The 22,168-nt window shown below is 40.3% G+C and overlaps 1 protein-coding gene across 5 annotated transcripts in view; it reads left to right on the forward strand.

Moving 5' to 3' along the window:
• EPB41L4A (erythrocyte membrane protein band 4.1 like 4A) overlaps nucleotides 1-22,168 on the forward strand; it is a 258,301-nt gene that overhangs the window by 197,026 nt on the left and 39,107 nt on the right. For all 5 annotated transcript variants that reach the window (XM_058725063.1, XM_058725071.1, XM_058725076.1 and 2 more), the window contains exons 14-16: nucleotides 12,480-12,570; nucleotides 15,704-15,787; nucleotides 16,490-16,600. In XM_058725063.1, coding sequence (XP_058581046.1) covers nucleotides 12,480-12,570; nucleotides 15,704-15,787; nucleotides 16,490-16,600 — 286 coding nt within the window. The remainder of the gene's footprint in view (nucleotides 1-12,479; nucleotides 12,571-15,703; nucleotides 15,788-16,489; nucleotides 16,601-22,168) is intronic.

Genomic DNA, 22,168 nt, shown 5'->3' on the forward strand with positions numbered 1-22,168 from the left:
GATTTAATATATGGCAAGTCTGGTTAGATTTTCTCTAAAATGTTAATATTTCCACTCTTCCCATGAGTTAAGTTTAGCATTCCACGCATAGCTACCCAAATTAGAAAAGCAAGCAAAACTAAAGGCCTATGGTGTATTAAATATCATAGCTCTAGTGAGTTACCATAAATGATACTTAGTTTCCCATTCCCTTTTCCTTCATCAAGAATTTATTGAGCACCTCTTTGACATAAGACCTGTGATACTGTGATTTATAATAAGAAATATGTATTTGGTGTTTATTCCCATTTCTGGCACAGAGCTCCTAAAACCATTGGAATTTCCTATATGATAAGAGCAGTAGAGGTGAAGGAACATCTTTTGTTATTCATAGCAAGCCCTTTTGAACCTACTGGTGAGGTCACTTTTGGAAAGTCCCTAAGGATGGGGGCTGGGTACAAGGGGAGCCAGCCGTAATTAAGGAGTTGGGATTTTCAGCCCCAGCCCCTGACCTCTGGAGAGGAAAGAGGTGTTGGAGATTGAGTTCAATCATTGATAGCCAACAACTTCATCAATTGTGCCTATGTACTAAAGTCTCCATAAAACCCCAAAGGATGGGATTCTGAGGGGTTGGTGAATTCGTGGAGATGCAGTGAGTGTTGCTCAGAGCCCCTTTCTCATACTTTGTCTTGTGCATGTCTTCCATTTGGCCGTTTTTGAGTTTTTATAATGAACTGGTGATCTCGTAAGTAAACTGTTTCTCTGAGTTCTGAGAACCCCTCTAGCAAATTAATCTGATGAGGAGGCAATCTTGAGGGATTCAGCCCTTAACATGTGGGATCTGACAGTATCTCCAGGTTGATAGCATGAGAATTGAGTTAAATTGCAGGCTACGCAGTCATTGTCCTCTGAGAATTGAATTGCTTGGTTAGGTGTTGGAAAAAACATTCTGTGGAGACTCTTTTCTGTGGAGCATAGAGAAAGGAATAAAACCTGGCCCCTGATTTAGGGGGAACTTAGTCATATAAAAATAATAAAGCAGTTATGTCACACTTATTCAAAGCCAAGCACTGTGTTGAGCACTTTCTCTTTGTTTCATCTTTATTATTATTATTATTATTATTATTTAAATTTTTCATCTTGAGACTCCATGCCCAATGTGGAACCTGAACTCATGACCCCAGAGATCAAGAGTCTCATGCTCCACCAGCTGAACCAGCCAGGCATCCCAAGCACTTTTTTAAAAATTATCTAATCTTCATATCCACTATATAAGTAGTTGGTGATACCTCTATTTTATTGTTGAGAAACCTGAGGCCCAGAGGGATTTACTAACTTGTCCAAGATCACACCATGGGTAAAACTGGCAGAGCTGAGACATAAGTGGACTTCCACTCTTGTAGACTTAGCCATTTTGTCAGACTAGGGAGGTAAAAGATGTACTTACGTGTGGGCAGGATGTATCAAGTGTCACAGAGTGGCACTCTGAAAAAGTTCAAGTGCCTACTAGGATAATTTGCTTACGGTTGAGGGTAAAATCTATGATGTTATCGTGAAGGAAGTGGATTTTGAAGGCTGGCTAGATTAGGGCAGTAGATTTCACGCTGAGGTATGCAGCTCCTGGTGGTGAAGAGAGTACAGGAAGACTTTATTTTTTATTTTTATTTTTTATTTTTTTAAGGGTATTTATTCATTTTTGAGAGAGGCAGGTGGAGCACACACACACCCCTGCAAGCAGGGGAGGAACAGACTGAGACAGAGAGAAACCTAAGCAGGCTCTCCATGCTATCAGCACAGAGTCAGATGCGGGGCTTGATGTCACAAACCCTGAGATCAATACATGAGCTGAAATCAGGAGCTGGCCACCCAACTGGCTGAGCCACCCAGGTGCCCCAGGAGGACTTTCTTGAGGGTTGTGTGAGCACAGACGGTTTTGATTCAGTCGCCTTTCAGATTCTCTTTCCGGACGGGAATCTGCCTGCCGTAGTGTACTTGCTTTGCTGGCTCTTCTCTCCAGCCTGCCCTTTACCAGTGGACCATTTCCCATTGTCCGAAAGAAAGGCAGACCTTTTCCTCATCCAGAATCCATTGCACTGTTTTGTCCTTAAATGTTAAAAACCTCCTGAGCTGGTGTTTGGAAACTAAATGGCCTTAATTATTAATGACTTCCTTTGCTAAGTCATTTCCTCATTTTTACTTTGGACAAAATTGGAGGAAGACCCAATTGATTTGTCACCTGATAGAGCATTTGAAATAATTTTAGGTATGTATCACTACTAGACACATAGTAGTGTCTTAATTTCTTTACATACAACTCTACTTATTTATGTGAACAAGATTTCTCAGCATTGAAATCTATCCAGATAAAAACAGGAATGGAATTATTGCCGACCTGTTTTATTCCAGCACAAAATAATAGTCATGAAGGCATATGATCTATGTCCTTGTTGGGAAAACAAAACTACCTTGTTTATCTCATTAAGAATTACTTTCCAACAAAAGTTTACTTTTTACTTTTAATTGTTTTTCAACATTATTTTGGTATACTAATAATCTATTAATCATTGTAATGGCTTAGTTCAGAAGAAATTTTTAACACCTAGAGCTTTATAAAACTTAAATTTATTTCTATTTTTTGTCATTGAGAAGTGAATAAAACTTTCAAGTGGTACAACATGTATTACTTTGGGGTAAATTTTTGGGAGGAGGTGGAATTGAAATGCAAATACAAGGAGAATAAAGAATGCCATGAAATTTCCAAAATGTAAACTCATTTCATGTATTTTTAAAACGGGTGACTGTGGGTATCCAATTTCTATGGTATTTTATTGCATTGGATACATTGAAAAGAGTTGTGACACAATTCCATTTTAAAGTGTCAATATTTTCTGTATCCTGCAAATGACGTACATTGGTATTGTTTCAACTTTTTTTTTTTTTTAAATCAAGTGTACTTGACATAGACTATCCTATTAGTTTCAGGGGTACATCACAGTGATTTGGTATTTTTATACATTACTAAATGATCCCCATGATAAATCTAGTTACCATTTGTCACCATAAAAAGTTGGAACTATAAAACTTTTGATAAAAAATGTTTGATATCACCTTAGAAGCATGCACTAGGGGACAGTAGTTTTTCAGATTCTTTTGTACTGGGTAAAAAACTGAAAGAATTCCAAGTTAAGACCTCCTAGATCTGAGCTCAAACTATGAGGCAGAAAAAAAATATGAATTTTCTCAATTTTACCTTAGCTAAAGAAGCCTTTTTAAGGTGGTTCTTACATATAATGATATGTACTTCATATATATTTTATATTCTATTATACTTGCATCAAATAAAAACCTCTAAAGCAGGGATCTAGCATATTCCTGTGAAGCAGAACCAACTTTAGAGATGGAATGGTCCACCTGCTGCACCAGGTGAGATAAATTGACAGAAAATGACTTGGAGGGGCACCTGGGTGGCTCAGTCGGTTAAGCATCTGACTTCTGCTCTGGTCATGATCTTGTGGTTTTTGAGTTCAACCCCCGTGTCGGGCTCTGTGCTGACATCTCAGAGCCTGGAGCCTGCTTCAGATTCTGTTTCCCTCTCTTTTTCTGCCCCCTCCCCACCATGATTTGCACGCATGTGCTCTCTCTCTCTCTCTCTCAAATAAATAAATATTAAAAATAAATTTAAAAAAAAAGATGACTTGGAAAAGGTTTGCTGTGTGTTGCTCTAAATTGTGTGGTCCCCTTGAAGGGGTTGGGGGGAATGCAAGAGGGCTGCCAGGATTGGATGTGAGCGTTTACTCAGTCTTCTTCCCTTGAATTGTGTCCTCCTATCACAAGAAGAAAACTTGGTATTTAAGAGATTTGCCACTTCTTAATTCCAGCCAGCCAGTCACAGATGGGTGTTGTCACTGAGCCCATGGGTGCTGAAAGGAAAGATGGCACCCTTCTGCTGCTACCATGTCTCACGGCCCCTCCAGCATGCACAGGTGTAGATCACAAGTTCTTTAGCTAGAATGCTTTTTTCTCCTCCGAGGACCTCAGGGGCCGAGCAGATGACTTCGCAGGTTCAGAAGTGCCTTTCTTGTTTTTGAACCTGCCTTTCTGACCCACGAGGAAGGATGTCTGTGACACACTGTGTCTCTCTCAGTGTGTACTTTGGTAGCTCTGCCAAAGGAGCAGAGGATGCAATGCCTTCATTTCCACCCAGCTCACACTCCCAAGGTGATCATTTTGGTGATGAGGAAAGCTGAGAGATCCAGGAGAGTACTGGGCCAGGGAGGGAGAAATTGGAAGCAGACCAACCAGAGAAACGATCTTTCGTGTGTAGACATATTTTCCTAGCATCTTTCTCCTCCACACCCAGTTCTTTATAATCTAGCCTTCAGCTTTTTAGCAGAATGCCTTGTTTGATCTTGCAGTGGACATGTAGCAAAATCAGTGTCTTAAAAGTCTCTATGTTTTTGCTAAAGCAGTAACTGCTTAAATACCACCCTTGGGCTTTTTGAATGAAGAAACTCTTAAAAAAGCAGGAATCTGGCTGCCTGTTTGGGATGAATGGGCTGATGTCAGGCATTTGAACTTTAAAGAATTAGCCACTAGATGATGAAACACTTCTATTTTCCAAATTTTGTGTTTCAAGATTCAGTTTTGTTTTGCCTAATTTTTTTTTCAACTCCTTTTTTTTTTTTTTAACATTTATTTACTTTTTTTGAGACAGAGAGAGACAGGGCATGAACGGGGGAGGGTCAGAGAGAGAGAGGGAGACACAGAATCCGAAACAGGCTCCAGGCTCTGAGCTGTCAGCACAGAGCCCGACGCGGGGCTCGAACTCACGAGCTGCGAGATCATGACCTGAGCCGAAGTCGGACGCTTAACCGACTGGGCCACCCAGGTGCCCCTTGTTTTGCCTAATTTAATGAGTGGCTGTTTTGCCAAATTCTCCTGTTTGACCATAATTTGTGGTATTAGAAAAAATGTCTTATTTTGCTAACTTGCTATGCTTTCTGCCATTTTTTCCATAGTACTCAGTCTAAAGTTGGTGAAACCAAGGCATAGTGACTTTGTACTGTCACTGTAACAACTATAACATTAAACTGTATCTCCAATTAAAAGCTCATTCTTAATTCATGAATATCACATTTCTTATGATAAATCATGGGGTCAGGCAATATGAAATCAGATGAGTTTTACTGGAACCTAATACATAATCTGTTGCATTGGGAACAGTTGTAATCTGCCCTGATTGTCTTAAGCATCAGATACAGGTTTTTTATCTTTTAATTTAGATAAGAAAATGTGAATAAATTGGATAAAATTTAACCTAAAAGTTTACAAATTTATCATATTTGAGTGTTCTTAAAATTAAATCATTTATATATTGAAATCCTGCTTTACTAATTGGCTATTTGTCCTTCCCCTCATATAACAGAATAAGGCATTGTCACTTGCTTAGAAAAATCTTTTTTCACTTAATGTCACACATTTATCCTCATGCCTACTCTGTAAATTAAAAGCATTGGCAACATTTAAATGACATCAAAAGTTTAATTTAGGTTGATAGGTGTCAAATTGAGCTACAAATTTTGTGAGATTCCTAATACTATTAAAATGCAAAGTGTTTTTGTAACTGAAGATCCGTGCATATCCATCACCAAATTTTGACATCACAGGAATGACTTTTAAGAATTTCCCCCAGATCAAGTAGCTAAATAGATCCTGGGAAAGTTGATTTTGTTTCTGACAGCCACTCTTCCTGAATTGAAGGCAAGGGTCATTTAAGACGAGGGCACTCAAACGTGAACAGAGCCAAACCACACAAAAGCCTGGTCATGGTCTGATGCACACAAGCTTGAAACGTTTGCATATAACATGTTAAAAAATGAACAAGGAAGGTACCGTAAAGCATTGGACACTGGCATTGCAGTGTTGTGTAAACTGTAGAGAACTGTGTGGACCCATATTAACCTATAGTGACTAACAGTCCAGAGACAAAAATGATGACAGAAGCTAGATTTGGGTCCTTAAGAAACTATAGCAATCCTCTGATTAGCTTACTTTACCAAATGTGACTAGCCTCCTGAAATAAAGCCCGTTGTCCTTTTATTTAAAAATTTTTTTAATTTTAGAGAGAACACAAGTTGGGGAGAGGGACAGAGAGAAAATCTTAAGCAGGCTCCACACTGAGGGTGGGGCTCAATCCCACAACCCTGGGATCATGACTTGAGCTGAAATCAGGAGTCAGACACCCAGCCAAGTGAGCCACGCAGGCACCCCAAAGCCCATTGTTTTTTTAATGTGAACAATATATATAATGAATTGGATGCCCCTAACTGTGTAAATGGTCTTACTAGCATTAACATTAAGAATAAAATATAGGAGGGGCGCCTGGGTGGCGCAGTCGGTTAAGCGTCCGACTTCAGCCAGGTCACGATCTCGCGGTCCGTGAGTTCGAGCCCTGCGTCAGGCTCTGGGCTGATGGCTCGGAGCCTGGAGCCTGTTCCTGATTCTGTGTCTCCCTCTCTCTCTGCCCCTCCCCCGTTCATGCTCTGTCTCTCTCTGTCCCAAAAATAAATAAAAAACGTTGAAAAAAAAAATTAAAAAAAAAAAAAAAGAATAAAATATAGGAGCGCCTGGGTGGCTCAGTTGAGCGTCCTACTTTGGCTCAGGTCATGATCTCACAGCTCGTGAGTTTGAGCCCCACGTCAGGGTCTGTGCTGACAGCTCGGAGCCTGGAGCCTACTTCAGATTCTGTGTCTCCCTCTCTCTCTGCCCCTAACCCACTCACATCCTGTCTCTCTCTCTCTCTCTCTCTCTCAAAACTAAAATAAACATTAAAAAAATAAAATACAGATTTACGAGGCACCTTAATAACCATATGCCAATAACTGATCTCTTATCGTCTGTAGTCATCATTTGAAAGAATAGTGAGTTATGGCAGAAGGTAGCTTTCAGAACTCTAAAAAGTAGCCTAGTCCTGTGGGATATGGCTACATGTCCCTTGTGTTGCACTTCACATACAGGTTTTTTTTGAACTTAGTTTTGACACTTCTACAAAATAGCATCATTATCCTGAATTTTCCCTTCTAGTGGAAAAAATAGAAGCGAATACATCCTTTATAGTAGACCTTCACTGATACCCCACCATGTGTAGAGCACTGTGTTAACAGTCATGAAGCGGTACAGTGATGCATCCTTCATTTTATTAAGATTTTGATGCCTTATTAACTTTTATTAATAATTTAAAAATAATTTAAAAATATATTTTATGAAATATATACATAATTCATGTTTCTAGATATTTTGGATGGTAAACAACTGTTTGGCTTTATCTAAAAGAAAGAATTGGGGCGCCTGGGTGGCTCAGTCGGTTAAGCGTCCGACTTCGGCTCAGGTCACGATCTCACGGTCCGTGAGTTCGAGCCCCGCGTCGGGCTCTGGGCTGATGGCTCAGAGCCTGGAGCCTGTTTCCGATTCTGTGTCTCCCTCTCTCTCTGCCCCTCCCCCATTCATGCTCTGTCTCTCTCTGTCTCAAAAATAATAAAATAAACGTTAAAAAAATTTAAAAAAAAAATAAATAAATAAAAGAAAGAATTGCTCCAAATGGAGTGATTTATGCAGTGTAGGAAAATTGCCCTCAATGTTTTATTTCTTAAAGTGGATAGTGGTTAAACAGTCATTCATTTTATAATACTTTGTTAAACTGTTCATATTTCACATATGTGTGTGTGTGTGTGTGTGTGTGTGTGTGTGGTCCATTATAACACAGTGAAAAAGGAGTGGGAGAAAAAGATTTTTTCCAACCTGAAAATATCTCCTAGGACACTGCCTAAAATTCCATTGTGATCAATTAAGTATTTTAGTTAATATTTGGCTTTCCTTTTTCCTCTTTAAAATGGAACTGTTGGGGTGCCTGGGTGGCTCAGTTGGTTAAGCATCTGACTTGTGATTTCAGCTTAGGTCATGATTTTAGGTTCATGAGTTTGTGTGCCCTGCATTACCCTGAGTCAGGCTCTGCGCTGAGAGCAGGGAGCCTGCTTGGAACTACCTCTCTCTCCCTTTCTCTCTGCCCCTCTCTCTAAACAAACAAACAAACAAACAAACAATTAAAAAACTTCAATGAGATAGAACTATTGCGTGGCCAATAATACATGAAAATACTAGCCTTTTAGTGTGATGGGTTTGTCAGCTCACCTCTTCTCTGTAGTGCAAACATCTGAGCTAATGTAGATGGGATGATTCTGAAAGGTGGTTTGATAAGGGGGGAAGAAGCTTGGGAAAGGAAAATAGTAGTGCATGTCAGCAACATGGAAAGTCAGTAAATCTCAATAACGTGTAACCTTTCTCACCTTTGCAGATTTCAGTAACCCAACACAACCTAGCTTTACTGAATTGCCTAGCTTTCTTCTCAAATCGTAGTGTGACAACATATCACTAATTTGACCTAATTAGTTAAAATACAGTGTTCTAAAAGTATAGTTATTACTTTTAAGTGCATCTTTAGCAACATAAAGAAAGCTAATAATTATTGCCTAATTAGGGCTTTTTAAAGAATGCTACATCCACAAATAGAAAAGAGTAATTTATAGTTAGCATATGAATGTTATATGAGGGGATACTTCAGAAGTGCTCCCAGTAAGTTAGTGCTTGTAAGTAGCATTTGTGTGTAGTCTGTAAGTAGCCTATAGTCTGTTTTCCTCATGAGACTTTTAAGACCCTATTATTAAAGACAAAGGGAATACATATCTACAGGTTTTTAGTTAGTAGTCACTGTTTTGAATATAAAAGAACCATGAATTATATTGTATTACTGCCAATACCTTATTTATTTATGTTGTGTATATGAGAGTCCTGTGACTGTTAGCAAAATAGTCCTGACAGTCACATAATTTGTTTTGAAAAAGTCTTGCTAAACTGTTTCTGAATGTCTGAGAGACAGCACGTATGTGATTTTTTCCCTGAAATTCTTTAAAAAAATTTTTTTTTAATCTTTTTTTTTTTTTAATTTTTTTTTCAACGTTTATTTATTTATTTTTGGGACAGAGAGAGACAGAGCATGAACGGGGGAGGGACAGAGAGAGAGGGAGACACAGAATCGGAAACAGGCTCCAGGCTCCGAGCCATCAGCCCAGAGCCTGACGCGGGGCTCGAACTCACGGACCGCGAGATCGTGACCTGGCTGAAGTCGGACGCTTAACCGACTGCGCCACCCAGGCGCCCCCTTTTTAAAATTTTTTAATGTTTTATTTTTGACAGAGAGAGAGAGAGAGAGAGAGAGAGAGAGAGAGAGAGAAGAGAATGAGCGGGGGAGGGGCAGAGAGAGAGGGAGACACAGAATCTGAAGCAGGCTCCAGGCTCTGAGCTGTCAGCACAGAGCCCGACGCGGGGCTCGAACTCACAGACCACGAGATCATGACCTGAGCCAAAATCAGACTGAGAGAGAGAGAGAGAAAGAGAGAGAGAGAGAGAGAGAAAATGAGCAGGTGAGAGGCATAGAGAGGGGGGAACAGAGGGGCCCAAAGCAGGCTCTGTGCTGATAGCAGCAAGCCCGATGTAGGGCTCTCACTCACAAAACGTGAGATCATGACCTGAGCTGAAGTCAGATGCTTAACTGACTGAGCCACTCAGGTGCCCTGCCTGAAATTCTTTTGGAAAAACATCCATCTTGTGTTCATCTCAAAAATTATTTGGATAGTGTAGACAACCAGATATTGGTTTGTTTAGAAAGTATGTACACATACATCATTTAAAATTTAGCTATTTGAAAATATTCCTGGGTTTATTTATCTGGGGTTTTTTTATTAATAAAAAAAATTTATTAATTTTTCAGAAGATTCAGGTAGGGGCACCTACATGGCTCAGTCAGTTAAGCATCTGACTTCAGCTCAGGTCATGATCTCGCGTTTTGTGAGTTCGAGCCCCACATCGGGCTTGCTGCTGTCAGCACAGAGCCTGCTTTGGACCCTCTGTTCCCCCCTCTCTATGCCCCTCACCCGCTCATTCTCATATTCTCTCTCTCTCTCTCTCTCTCAAATAAACATTAGGGGGAAAAAAGATTCAGATGGATGGAAACAGGCAAACGTGATAAGCACCTTCACTTGCTCTGAGGTGATTGGTTATTAGACTAAGAAAAGACTAATCAGTCTAAAGAGATGAGAAGTGGAGCAAACCTGGGTTTATTCTTAGGCTAGTCACACAGGACTTGGGTTCACATAATGTTCACCTTTACTTAGTGCTGCTTCCATTCGTGTTATTAACACTGGGTATTGGGCTCTCTACTGTGTTCTGTCTCTCCCCGCCCCGCCCCGCCACAGCCTGGGATACAACCCTAGGTACATGAAGGTCCCTTCATTTATGTTATAAATTCATAATAGCTGCTGAAACAATACCACATTTTTAACAAGTTTATTAGGAACAATAAAAATATTAATGTTGGTGCACACCCACTGTCTAGAGCACAAATGAATCAATCCTTCCTGCCACTGTCCCAGGGCCACACCACATGGAGTTCACGTTTGAGAAGCAGTTCCATCTCAGATCTGTGCCTGCAACTTAGGGAGTCTGCCCTTGGAATTTTTATTAATGGTCATGGCAAAATAGACAATGACCAGCTAGTGCCGATGTCTGATAGCACATGGGGTGATTCAGGGGAACTGGTTTTTGTCCCATTCGTCTTATCTGGTGAAATTTTCTGTAGGCTCCAAACTAACTTTCTAATGCCTGGATTCTGAATGTTGCTCCGACATGAACTTACCTTTAATGTTTTTAATATATCTTCAGTCTTACCTTTCCATTTCAGAATTCCAAAATAGGAACAAAATTCAGATATTGAATCCATGTCAAATTCCTTATAGTGATCGTTTTTGGAGCTCTTAATTGAAACCACTGTTTTCTCTGTCCAAGGTGTATTCATTACTGTTTATTTTTCCTGATGAGTAGTCAAACGTGCCTCCAAGTGTTCTAAAGAGTGTGTCTCTCCCAGCAGACCCTTAATTTTGAACTGTTTGAGGGTGTGGTGCAGATGGCACATGGAAACCTATGTAAGGTGGTTTAGAGCTAATGTCTGGCACCAGACTGCTGGTTTGCAAAGCTGGTCCCACCACTCATAAGCTGTAGGACCTTGGGAAAGGCCCGTTTTTCTTATCTTTAACGATGGGGATAATATTAACCTTTTAGGATTATTTTGAAGATTATATGAGTAAATAGACATGAAGCAACTGATACATAGTAAGTGCTCAATAAATATTAGCTCTTAATAGTATTACAACCTCACTTCAGGGCTCAAAAACTATCAGTGGTTAGTGGTGATTACTCTTAGGATCAGAGGACTTGAACTCTGGACATACTTCTGCAAGATGCCACTCTGAAGAAAACCTGCATGTCACCTAGGGTTAATTGAACAAGGACTTTGGGGGTCCCCTTGCTGGTTTTTCCTGCACTTCGCAGAGTGAGGTGCATGCCACTTGAGAGGAGTCATCATCATCAGTGCCCATGTGTCACTTCCCCTGCAGACTTAACAGCCTCCGTTCTGAGAATGGGATCCAGACTTCCTGGATGGGCCTAGACACTTCTCTTACCTTTATTTGAATCATGATTTCCAACATTGTCTCTGCCGGGGGCTCCCTCTGCTGGTGCATCTAGCCTGTATGCAAATATGTGGAGTAGTAGCTTTTAAACAGTCAGTTTTAGGCTTTTAGGGATGTTTGCATAAAAAAACACATTTGGAAACTTTTTTTTTCCCCATGTGAGTGATAGAAATCACATCTATATTACTCTTTTTTTTGCCATTTGCATTATAAGTTGAAATATTTTTGGTCTGATTTAGAATGGGGACTATCATGGCATGCCAAAAAACAGTAATTTCTTCACAACGTGGTTATCAGGGACTGGTTATTAGGTCTTACATACCAGTGTATAGTGCTAAATATCTTAGAATCCTATTTTAGTAGTCTAAAGAATATCCATGAAGTGGGGACTTAGTTTACTCTTAAAGTTTCAAAAGGGCCCATTTTTTTATTTTATTTTATTTTATTTTATTTTATTTTATTTATTTATTTTTTTTATTTTTGGGACAGAGAGAGACAGAGCATGAACGGGGGAGGGGCAGAGAGAGAGGGAGACACAGAATCGGAAACAGGCTCCAGGCTCCGAGCCATCAGCCCAGAGCCTGACGCGGGGCTCGAACTCACGGACCGCGAGATCGTGACCTGGCTGAAGTCGGACGCTTAACCGACTGCGCCACCCAGGAGCCCCAAAAGGGCCCATTTTAAAGTGATGTCATATCCTAGACCCTCTTGGACACTATTATGTATTAAAGACAGTACATGTCAGAAAATGGTACCTAAGATTTACTGGGTGATTCATTATTTATTTAGAATTATAATTTATCAATAAAATGTGCCACGATGTCCCTGAAGTTGGGAGTTTAAAATAACTTCTTGTCTCCTTTTGTTTTTCTCACCACTGTCTCTTTTCTTCCATCTTCCCTTCCCCCTCTTTGCTACTAGGATCAAACAGCATCAATCGAGTAACAGGAAACATGGAAAATGGAGAAAATGAAGGAACAACTAAAATCACTGCACCTTCACCAATAAAAAGGTCAGTCAGTTAACCGAAAGAACATACTAGTGTGTGCTGTCACAAAAATGCTTTTTCCTGTTGGCAAGGTTAAGAATCTCTTTCCTTTGATAGTTAATACGTTTGATCGAAATAGTCTGCGAGAAAGAATACCTGAAAAATGCCAGTGGAACAGAAACATCAGGACCTGCCTCTCTCATTTGAAGGAAATGCTCCTGCTGGCATGGTGAACTCACAGTCTGTGATCTGCGTTCTCGGCAGCCCAGGGAAAATTCCACGTGCTTTTTAAAATGGCATGATATAATGGACTTACTCAGAGGGACCTGTGAAATAAAGTAGATGATATTCATGTTTAATGCGCTGTGTTCATTACCGTGGTGCACTGAACTGTGGCCCTGGAAAAAGGGTTTATAGCATTATAGCATTTAGAGGCGCAGGGCTTCAGAAGTCAGTGATTGCATATGTATGAAGAGTTGTCATGGTCCTCTGCATCAATTTTCCCAGCCGCAATCCCCAGCAGAAAGACTTTCTCTCAATATATTACATGGATTGTTTCCATGAAAGATCAGCCTTGTTCTCTGTTAAGACGCTGTTTCCGCGTCAGTTTTTCCTATCTCCAATTATGTTCACGGACCAGCATTTGAGAAATACAATGAGCAGCTTTCATCAGCTCACTTTGTCTATAGAGATAGCTCCCTACATCATGGAGAAATCCAAGCAGTCAGAAATATGTGACCTTGACAGACTTCTTTGATCATCCACTCCATCTTTTGTTAGTAAATAATGGTGTCTTCATTCACCTAGATTGAGGAATACAGTTTATAATATCCTAGCAAAATAACTGTAAGATACGAGGATTCTCAGAGTTGTGGTGTTTTCCTCAGGGTTTTGCCTACAGTCTCTTTTGTTTAGTTCCAGGACACTCCCTTCATAGATTCTTTTTGGAATGACAGGTTCTTTGCCTTTGCATACGCTAGAGTTGACTATGTTTGCCTTAGCCTCACAGCTGTGGCTAGAGCGTCAGCTTAATCTGTATGTACAGGGTACGCTTATGGTAAGTCCAACATAAGAACAGTAATCTGCCATGAAATTCGGATCCCAAGCCTTTTTAGAATGTACAGAAGGAGTTCAGTCCTCTTTACAACTGCATTCTTGCCGATAGGACTGATACCTGAGGGGCGGCCAGATTTTCCCACTCAAGCTCCAGATGAGAAATGGCTTAGGGAGTGAATGCAATTAATTAGCCACCCAGGATTTCATTATTCTTTAACTTTCGCCTGCTCTCCCATTTCCCCTTTCATCTCCCAACTGAATTTCTCAATCTCCCTTTTCTCTTTTCGCTTTTGCTTTCTGATTTATTAAACACACACACTTTCTACTGGTGTATTACGTGTCTACCATATTTATTACTTCTCATTTCAAAAGTAAGATTTTACTTCGGGCATTTGATTTTCAAAAGATTGCTTAATTTTGATCAAAATAATATATTGGTCAAAAATAAAACCTACACACTATATGCTAATGCAATGAGTTAAGTGCCTTTGTCAAATCTATAATTTTTTAGTTTTTTTTTAAAGTTTATTTATTTTGAGAGGGAGAGGGAGTGTGTGCATGTGTAGAGGAGGGGCAGAGAGAGAGAGAGAGCACAATCCGGGGAGGAGTAGAAAGGGAGAGAGAGAATCCCAAGCAGGCTCCACACTGTTAGCACAGAGCTGGATGTAGGGCTTGAACTCAAGAACTATGAAATCAAGAGTCAGAAACTTAACCAACTGAGCCACTCAGGTGCCCTAGGCTTGTATGAGTTCCCTATGGGTATAGTATGCTAGGATACAAGTTTATTTTCCTTGTTGAAATGAACTTGTCATTTGTTGCTCTTTCTTCTTTGTTGGCTCTTACGAAGAACCCTGCTGTGACTGTTCAAGGACAGTTATGTAGAGGATTCCTCAAAAAGCCAGGGTTCAATGTGGATTGGGAGTTAAGCAGCTCTCTTTTTCTGAGGCTGAGACTCCCAGGAAATAAGAGGTAATACACCTCCCCTCTGCCACTGGTGGCCCCAGGCTTTTCTCTGTGTCTGCCCATGTGTGTCTAAAAAAATTTGTTTGGATTGAATAACAACTCAGTTATATTTACATTCTTAGGCAGAAAGACGATACCAGGTCAGAAAACGGCATTTAAAAGTCATTCTGATTTGGAAGGAGGAAGCCAAGATATGGCAGAAACGGGGGACTGGGAAAGGTCAATTTGGGTACCGTGAGCCTGTCCAGAGCTGACCAACCTGCATAGATTTAGACTCACGTGCAGAACTGAAAAGAGGCAGTAAGCCCCATAAGCCTCAATACCCCAGCTTTCCTTCCTTTTCAGCTTTCTTCTTTTCTTGCCTTAACACTTGCCCTAGCTTCCTTCAGGTAGACTCTCCTTAAAGTTCCTTAACAGTGGATGACCTGGCTTTTGTTGACTTAAAGCAGTAATACTAGAAAAAAAGGTGGAGGGGAGACCCAAAAGTACTTGCTGGAGACATGAATTTTTTTAGGCCACCACTTCGTATTCTTGTTGAAAAATATTTATTTATTTATTTATTTATTTATTTATTATTTATTTATTTATTTATTTATTTATTTATTTATTGAGACACAATGCATGTGAGAGCGCACAGGCGGAGAGGGCAGAGAGGGAGGCAGAATTGAGGCAAGCTGTCAACACAGGGCCCGATGCAGGGCTTGAACTCACGAACCACGAGATCATGACCTGAGCCAAAGTCGGATGCTTAACTGAGTCACCCAGGCACCCCATTTTTGGAATGAGTCACGAGTATAAATAAAACACATTTTAGGGTTGCCTGGTGGACCAGTTGGTTAAGCATCCAGCTTCGGCTCAAGTCATGATCTCACGGTTCATGGGTTTGAGCCCTGTGTCGGGCTCTGTGCTGACAGCTCAGAGCCTTAGAGCCTGCTTTGGATTCTGTGTCTCCCTCTCTCTCTATCCTTCCCTCACTTGTGCTCTGTCTCTGTCTCTCTCTCAAAAATAAATAAACGTTAAAATATTTTTTAAAGACTATATTTTAAAACATTTTGTTAAACAATTTCACTGAAGAAGTAAGTTAACTCCCATTTATTCTCTAGTTAATTTCTTTTCTTTTCTTTTTTTTAAATTAAAGCTTTAAGAAAGCAAAGAATGAGAACAGCCCTGATATCCAAAGAAACAAATCTCATGCACCATGGGAAGAAAATGGCCCCCAGAGGTAAAGAGAATCATTGTTTTTCTGAAGGAGAACAGTAGAAGTGGGATTAGCAATTGCGGCTCATTAAATAAGGGAATCCAACTGCTTTGTGGCCGGGTATTACTAGCTATGGACATGGCAGTCAGATTCCTAAATCAGCATGACCGGGAACTTCTGAAGTAGAAATCAACAGGATATATCCTAACATGAAACTTTCTCCTGGAAAGATAGGAAGAGAAAGCAGTGTGTATTAAGAAACTGCTTGAAAGGTCATTATGATGGTTTAGAATAAGAGAGTATATTTCTGAACTCCAAATGACATACTAATGATAATTTCCCCTCTTTTATTTGTATTTTACTTTATTTTATTTTATTTTATTTATTTTGAGAGAGAGCACATGCGAGAGCAGGGGAGGGGCAGAGAGAGAGAGGGAGAGAGAGAATCTCAAGCTGGCTCTGTGCTGTCAGCAGATAACCTGACATGGGGCTCAAACTCTTGGCTGTAAGATCATGACCTGAGCCAAAGTCAGATGCTTAACCTACTGAGCCACCCAGGTGCCCCTTACCTCTCTTTTCTTTGAATAAATCTTGTCAGCAAAGAGAGCTGGATGCCCTTGATCCAGTATTCCCCTGAGAGTATGAATACTTGTATAGATCTGGGCTGGGGTGTCTGCTCCTCCAAGCCCTCTTCGAGCATTGTTGACCATTCCTCTCCCACTCCAGCGGACTCTACAACTCTCCCAGTGACCGCATGAAATCCCCGAAGTTCCCCTCCTCGCGTCGCCGAAACCCCTCCTGTGGGAGCGATGACTCTGTACAGCCGACAAGGAGGAGGTGAGCTGAATATTACCGCTTGATTTTTAGTTTTCAACAGAAAGTCTGGGTCCCAGTTGCTTTTTTACCACAAGTTATTCTCATAATATCATGACGGTCTCCTCAGGATAACAGAAAGCTTATGTTCTATTGAGATAAAAGCATTTCTTTTTAAACAGAGTTTCAGAGAATAATTTCATAAAATACTGATAGGAACTTGCTTTCTGTATTGCTATTAAGACTGATAAGTTAAAAAAATATATATTATGTACATATTTTAACAATATATGTTATATGGTATGTATAAATATATAACATATATAATATATATTAATGATTATTTATATATATAAAAGATACTAAATGTTCTGACCTGAGAGGACAAAATTACGTTTATAGGTAGATCTTAGCTGAGGCTTGGTGCTCTGTTTTCCAGACTGATGTTGTCGCGAAAATTTTAACAAAGCCCCTTTCCAAATACAGAGAAAATGGATCCTGTTACATTTTACCCAGCAGGTCAGGTTGTTTTTGTGATTATATTTGTGTGTACTTCATTATAAAAAAGAAAGTCCATATCTAGAAATTTGGGACTCTCTGAAAAGCAGGCTGGGCAATGTAACAGGTCTGAGAAAAGACCTAGAAATGACTAACCAGTGAAATTCATTTCATTCCTACATCACAGAGACTGTGTTTCACTTTGAGTGCCTCCATACTGGTATTTTATAGGTAACTTTTATACTTACGGGAAGGTCAGGTCATGTTCTCAGATAACCATCATGATCACCGTGGATCTAGAAAGCAGAAGACCTTCTTTCTTCTGTGCCCTTGTTGATACTTGCTGGTTCATCCCATTTGATTTCCTTCCACTTCTGCCAGTTTCCCGGAGTCTTGTTCCCCAGCTTTCTCAAACCAGGTCCAGCTTCAATGAAATCTTTAGGTGGTTAAGGAGACAAAGGTCAATAACACTTTCACCTACTAGGTTGGAAAGGCAGAACTAAATCATGACCACCAGTGATTAGATAGAATAAAGGAATAATAGTTGGCATTTATCGTGGTCCAAGTACTGAGCATAATTGCTTGCTACATATTATCTGATCCTTGTAATAACCCTATAGAAATGGGCATATGTATCACTCAGTCACTAGGCATTTCCAGCAGAGAGGGATTAATGTGGGGAATTGCACACAAGTGTGAGAAGCATTGAAGGAACAAAAGGCACAGAGGGTGCACCCCTGAGATATGGATGCTATACTGCCCCTGGGCTGACAGGATGAAAGGAGAGTGGGGTATTACTTGGAGATCAAAAACTGTGTCCACCTTTGAGCTGGCCTTCATGAATCTGTGCTCGTTGCTCATGCTGTTGTGGGCACCACTACTGTAGCAACTGCTGTTGCTGCCCCTGCTAGAGGTGCCACTGCTGTAGCTAATGCTATGGGGCTCCCACTGCTCAGGAGTGCAAGCATGAATGCACAGGGATGTCAGAAGCATACCTGCCTCCAGATCTCACTTGGGTGTCTCTCTAAGTGGAACCCAGCTGGCAAAGGAGTCTGGGAAAATAGTTTTCAGGCTTCTAGTCTTTTTTTTTTAATGTTTGTTTGTTTGTTTGTTTATTTATTTATTTATTTATTTAAATGTTTTATTTATTTTTGAGATAGAAAGAGACAGAGCATGAGCAGGGGAGGGGCAGAGAGAAAGGGAGACACAGAATCTGAAGCAGGCTCCAGGCTCTGAGCTGTCAGCACAGAGCCTGACATGGGGCTCGAACTCACGGACTGTGAGATCATGACCTGAGCTGAAGTCAGACGCTTAGCCGACTGAGCCACCCAGGCGCCCCTAATGTTTATTTATTTTTGAGAGAGAGAGAGACAGAGTGAGAGCAGGGGAGGGTTGGAGAGAGAGGGAGACACAGAATCCGGAGCAGGCTCCAGGCTCTGAGCTGTCAGCACAGAGCCTGATGTGGGTCTCGAACTCACGAACCATGAGATCATGACATGAGCCGAGGCTAGATGCTTAACCACCTGAGCCACCCAGGTGCCCCTCAGGCTTCTAGTCTTGACAAAACAAGGGAGATTATTGATGGGTTTGGATGGGCTAAGTACCAATGGAAAATACCTGGCCCAGATGAGAAAACAGAGGCTAGGGGGAGGTAAGGTAGCTGTCCTTTGTGACACACCTGGGTTTGAATACAGATCTATATGTCTGAAAAAGGCAGGGATATTAATCATCATTTAAGTAAAGCAGGCGGAAAGATTTCCCTATTAAGGATTGGTTCAACATGGACAACACTTAAAACCAAGGCAATACCACTGGGAGATACTTTAGAGTGCCTCTGTGTTTTGAGAGGGCATGGGTAGTGAGAACTACTAAATATATTAAGAATTTGGCACTGCATGATTATTGTTAAAGACACAGGTTTGTATAGTTTTTCGTCCTTAATTGCTAGTGTACTTTGACAGCATTCCCTGTATAAAATTATTGTACATGTTGAGCAGATGGCCATTTTGATTTTAACACACTTGGAAATGAATTTATCAAGTTTTGCTAAAATATACCAAAATTTACATTTTTTCCTCAAACTAATTGCTTGCAATAGTCTGGAGTATATACATTCTGAAATCTAGACTTAGTGACTTCTATATTGAGATACATTTTCTGTTGGCTTCCTGTGAAGTACAGACAAGTAATTGTGGTGAGTGGATACAGGGTCCTTTCATTGACACAGTCCAGGGGAAAGACTGTTTTGATTCATAGGAAAGAGAATCTTGTTGTCTGAGCGGCCGTAGAGCCTTCTGTCCAGTTATGTGTATCACTTGAAAGGTCTTTTATTGGGCATGTATGTTTTGAGACTAGCCATTGCTACATGTTGGCAAAGAAGAGCTAAAGCTCATTCTTTGTTTCTTTCCACTGTAAATGCCCTCTGAGTGTCCCTGTCCTTGTCAGTCTTGTTTTATCTTCACAGATATTTACCTTGCCCCTGGGCACAAATCCTTACATGGCTAGAGTAACTCTGGCATTTAAAACTGAGATTTGTGAAAAGCATAGAAGAATCTCAAGAACTTAAATTTAATAACAGGATTCTGTTATTCTATTTTGTGATGGATGCCAGAATAACATGTTTTATAGAAGATATCAAAATTTTATATTTTGCCAGTTGTTTGTCATTAGATGAGTACATCTCTCAAATTCTGGATGAGGTTAGAACATTGACCCTTAACCCTCTTTGGGTGAGAGGACTCTGAGAATCTAATGAAACGTTGGATCATTCCTTAGGGGGGAAAAGTACATAATTAGATATACATACACACTTTCATGTAATTTTCATGGTTCATGGAGATCCTGAAGCCTGCTTTAAATGTTCCTATTCTAGAAAAAGAAAGCCAGCCTACCTTCTGACAATACAGTTTTCACCCCTATCCATCTTTACACTCAGAAATATTTATTGAGTGCCTACTTTATGTAGGCACTGTGTTAAATATCACCCAAGAGAGTCCCTGCGGTTTGGGAGTTTACAGTTTGTTGAGGAAGAAATATGTGAATCATATAAATGCATGTGCACTTCAGACTTTTATATATTCTTGACGGAGAGTTATGTGGTGCTTAGGGGTATTTTAGAAAACTTTTTATTGAAACCTAACATGTATACGGAAAAGTACACGTGTCCCAAGAGTAACCACTTGATAACTTTGATCATCCAAATACCTGTATAACCAGGACTATTAGGGGAAGTTTTGCTGAGTTGATGAGTCAGGGAGACCAGGGAAAGGTTCCCAGAGGCTGGATTTTTGAACTGGAATATGAGACAAGAATAGGCAAAGAGAGGTGGAGGAGTTAGCATGCACGGAAGCTTTGGAAGCCTCTGGAAGGGAGTGGGGAGCATTCATGAGAAGGCTTACCGGCTGCTAGTGTTGCTCAAGCATAAAGAGTGAACAGAAATGTGTTAGAAATGAGTCCAGAGAGAAAACACCTCCTAGGACACCTGAGCCTTGTTGCGGATGTGGGTTGTTAGACCAGTAGGTTTTAGGAGGGGGTTATAACAAGATCACATTGGTATCACGTAAAGATGAGCTTTCTTGTCCTATGGAGCAAAGGTGGATGAGGGCAGTAGTGGAAAGAGAGAGCCTGGCAGCAGGCTACTGTGCAAGCCCTGGCGAAGGCTAATGGGAGCTTGGGCCAAGATGGTGATGTGAAGATTTAAGGAAGTGGGTGGTTTTGAGACCCATCGGGAGGGTTGGGAGGATCGATATGAGGGGTGAAGGAGTGATAGATGTGAGGAATGAAATCCAGACTTAAAGTGTGATGCACTGAAATAACAGTCACTGGGACATTACAGGCTTGAAAAGGACAACTGTGAGTTTGGTTTTTGATATGTAGAATTTCTGGTATTTTTGAGAAGTTTAAGTGCAGGATTCACATGGATTGTTGGGTAGAAGTCTGGAGATAGATTGGCTGTCGGCTAAAAGGTAAATTTCTTAAAGATGTAAATTGAAATATGAAACAGAGACGAGGTTGTCTAGATAGATACTATAGATAGAATGCAAACACCAAGCCAGTGACAGAGCTGAGGGAAACTCCAGCATTTATTTGGCTTAGTTGAAGAGAGTTACCTTCAAAGGAACTTGCTTTAAGAGAAAAGAGAAATTGTGGCCATAGGAAAAGTCAAAAGAGTGAAAATCTGCTTACTAAAGAGGTACCTTCCCTCTTTATTCCCAGAATGCTAGACTCCAGGTTTGTACCTCCCAAGCATGAAGTCAGAGACTCTCGCTGTACGAAAGACAGATCCAAGATCCAAAAGACCTACAGATACCAACTTTCAAGGGATCCTCCAGTGAAATGGTTGAGATTACCCACATTACTTTGCTCCACACCACAGTGAAGCCATCAGTTAACATGGTCTGCACCATCCAGAGGGTCCCAGTCTTTTTAGTGCCTAATTCTTAAATATGAGGAGAGAGCCGTCATCACTTGGCATTTGAGGATTGCTTCTGTTTGGAAAGACAGAGTCAGAGTAAGGAGCATGTGTATATACTCACAGGAAATAGAGATGATTTAAGAAAGAAAATGTCTTAGAAGTATAATTATCTTTAGAAAAAAGAAAATTTTGATATGAGAAGAACAAGTGGGAATTCTTAGACTTCATATTCCTGTGGCAGAATTTAAAATAATCAATAGAAGGTTTGGAAGGTAAAGTTAAGGAAATCATCCCCAAAGCAGAACAAAAACAAAACAGATATGTGGAAATAAGGATAAAAATGATCAAACCTAGATATCAAACATTTGACTAATGAAATTTCTAGGGAGGAAAAAAAAGAAAATGCAGGAGAGGAAACTATTAAAGAAGTAGTATAACAAAGTATAACATATCCCAGACTGAATAATCAAACTTTATAGAGAGAAGCTACTGGGCATTTGGCATAATAGATTAGAAAATTAGATCTATTCCAAGATCCATTATCATTAAATTTTAAAGCATTGTAGGTTAAGAGAGGTTTTGTAAAAGTTGGAAGGAGGGAGGATTATGAGAAAAAAAGTTCATGCACAAATGTTGACAAATCAGAATGGTGACATTGGGCTCATTAACAGCAATATCAG

The sequence above is a fragment of the Neofelis nebulosa genome, chromosome 1 (genome assembly GCF_028018385.1).
Source record: "Neofelis nebulosa isolate mNeoNeb1 chromosome 1, mNeoNeb1.pri, whole genome shotgun sequence".
Lineage (NCBI taxonomy): Eukaryota > Metazoa > Chordata > Mammalia > Carnivora > Felidae > Neofelis > Neofelis nebulosa.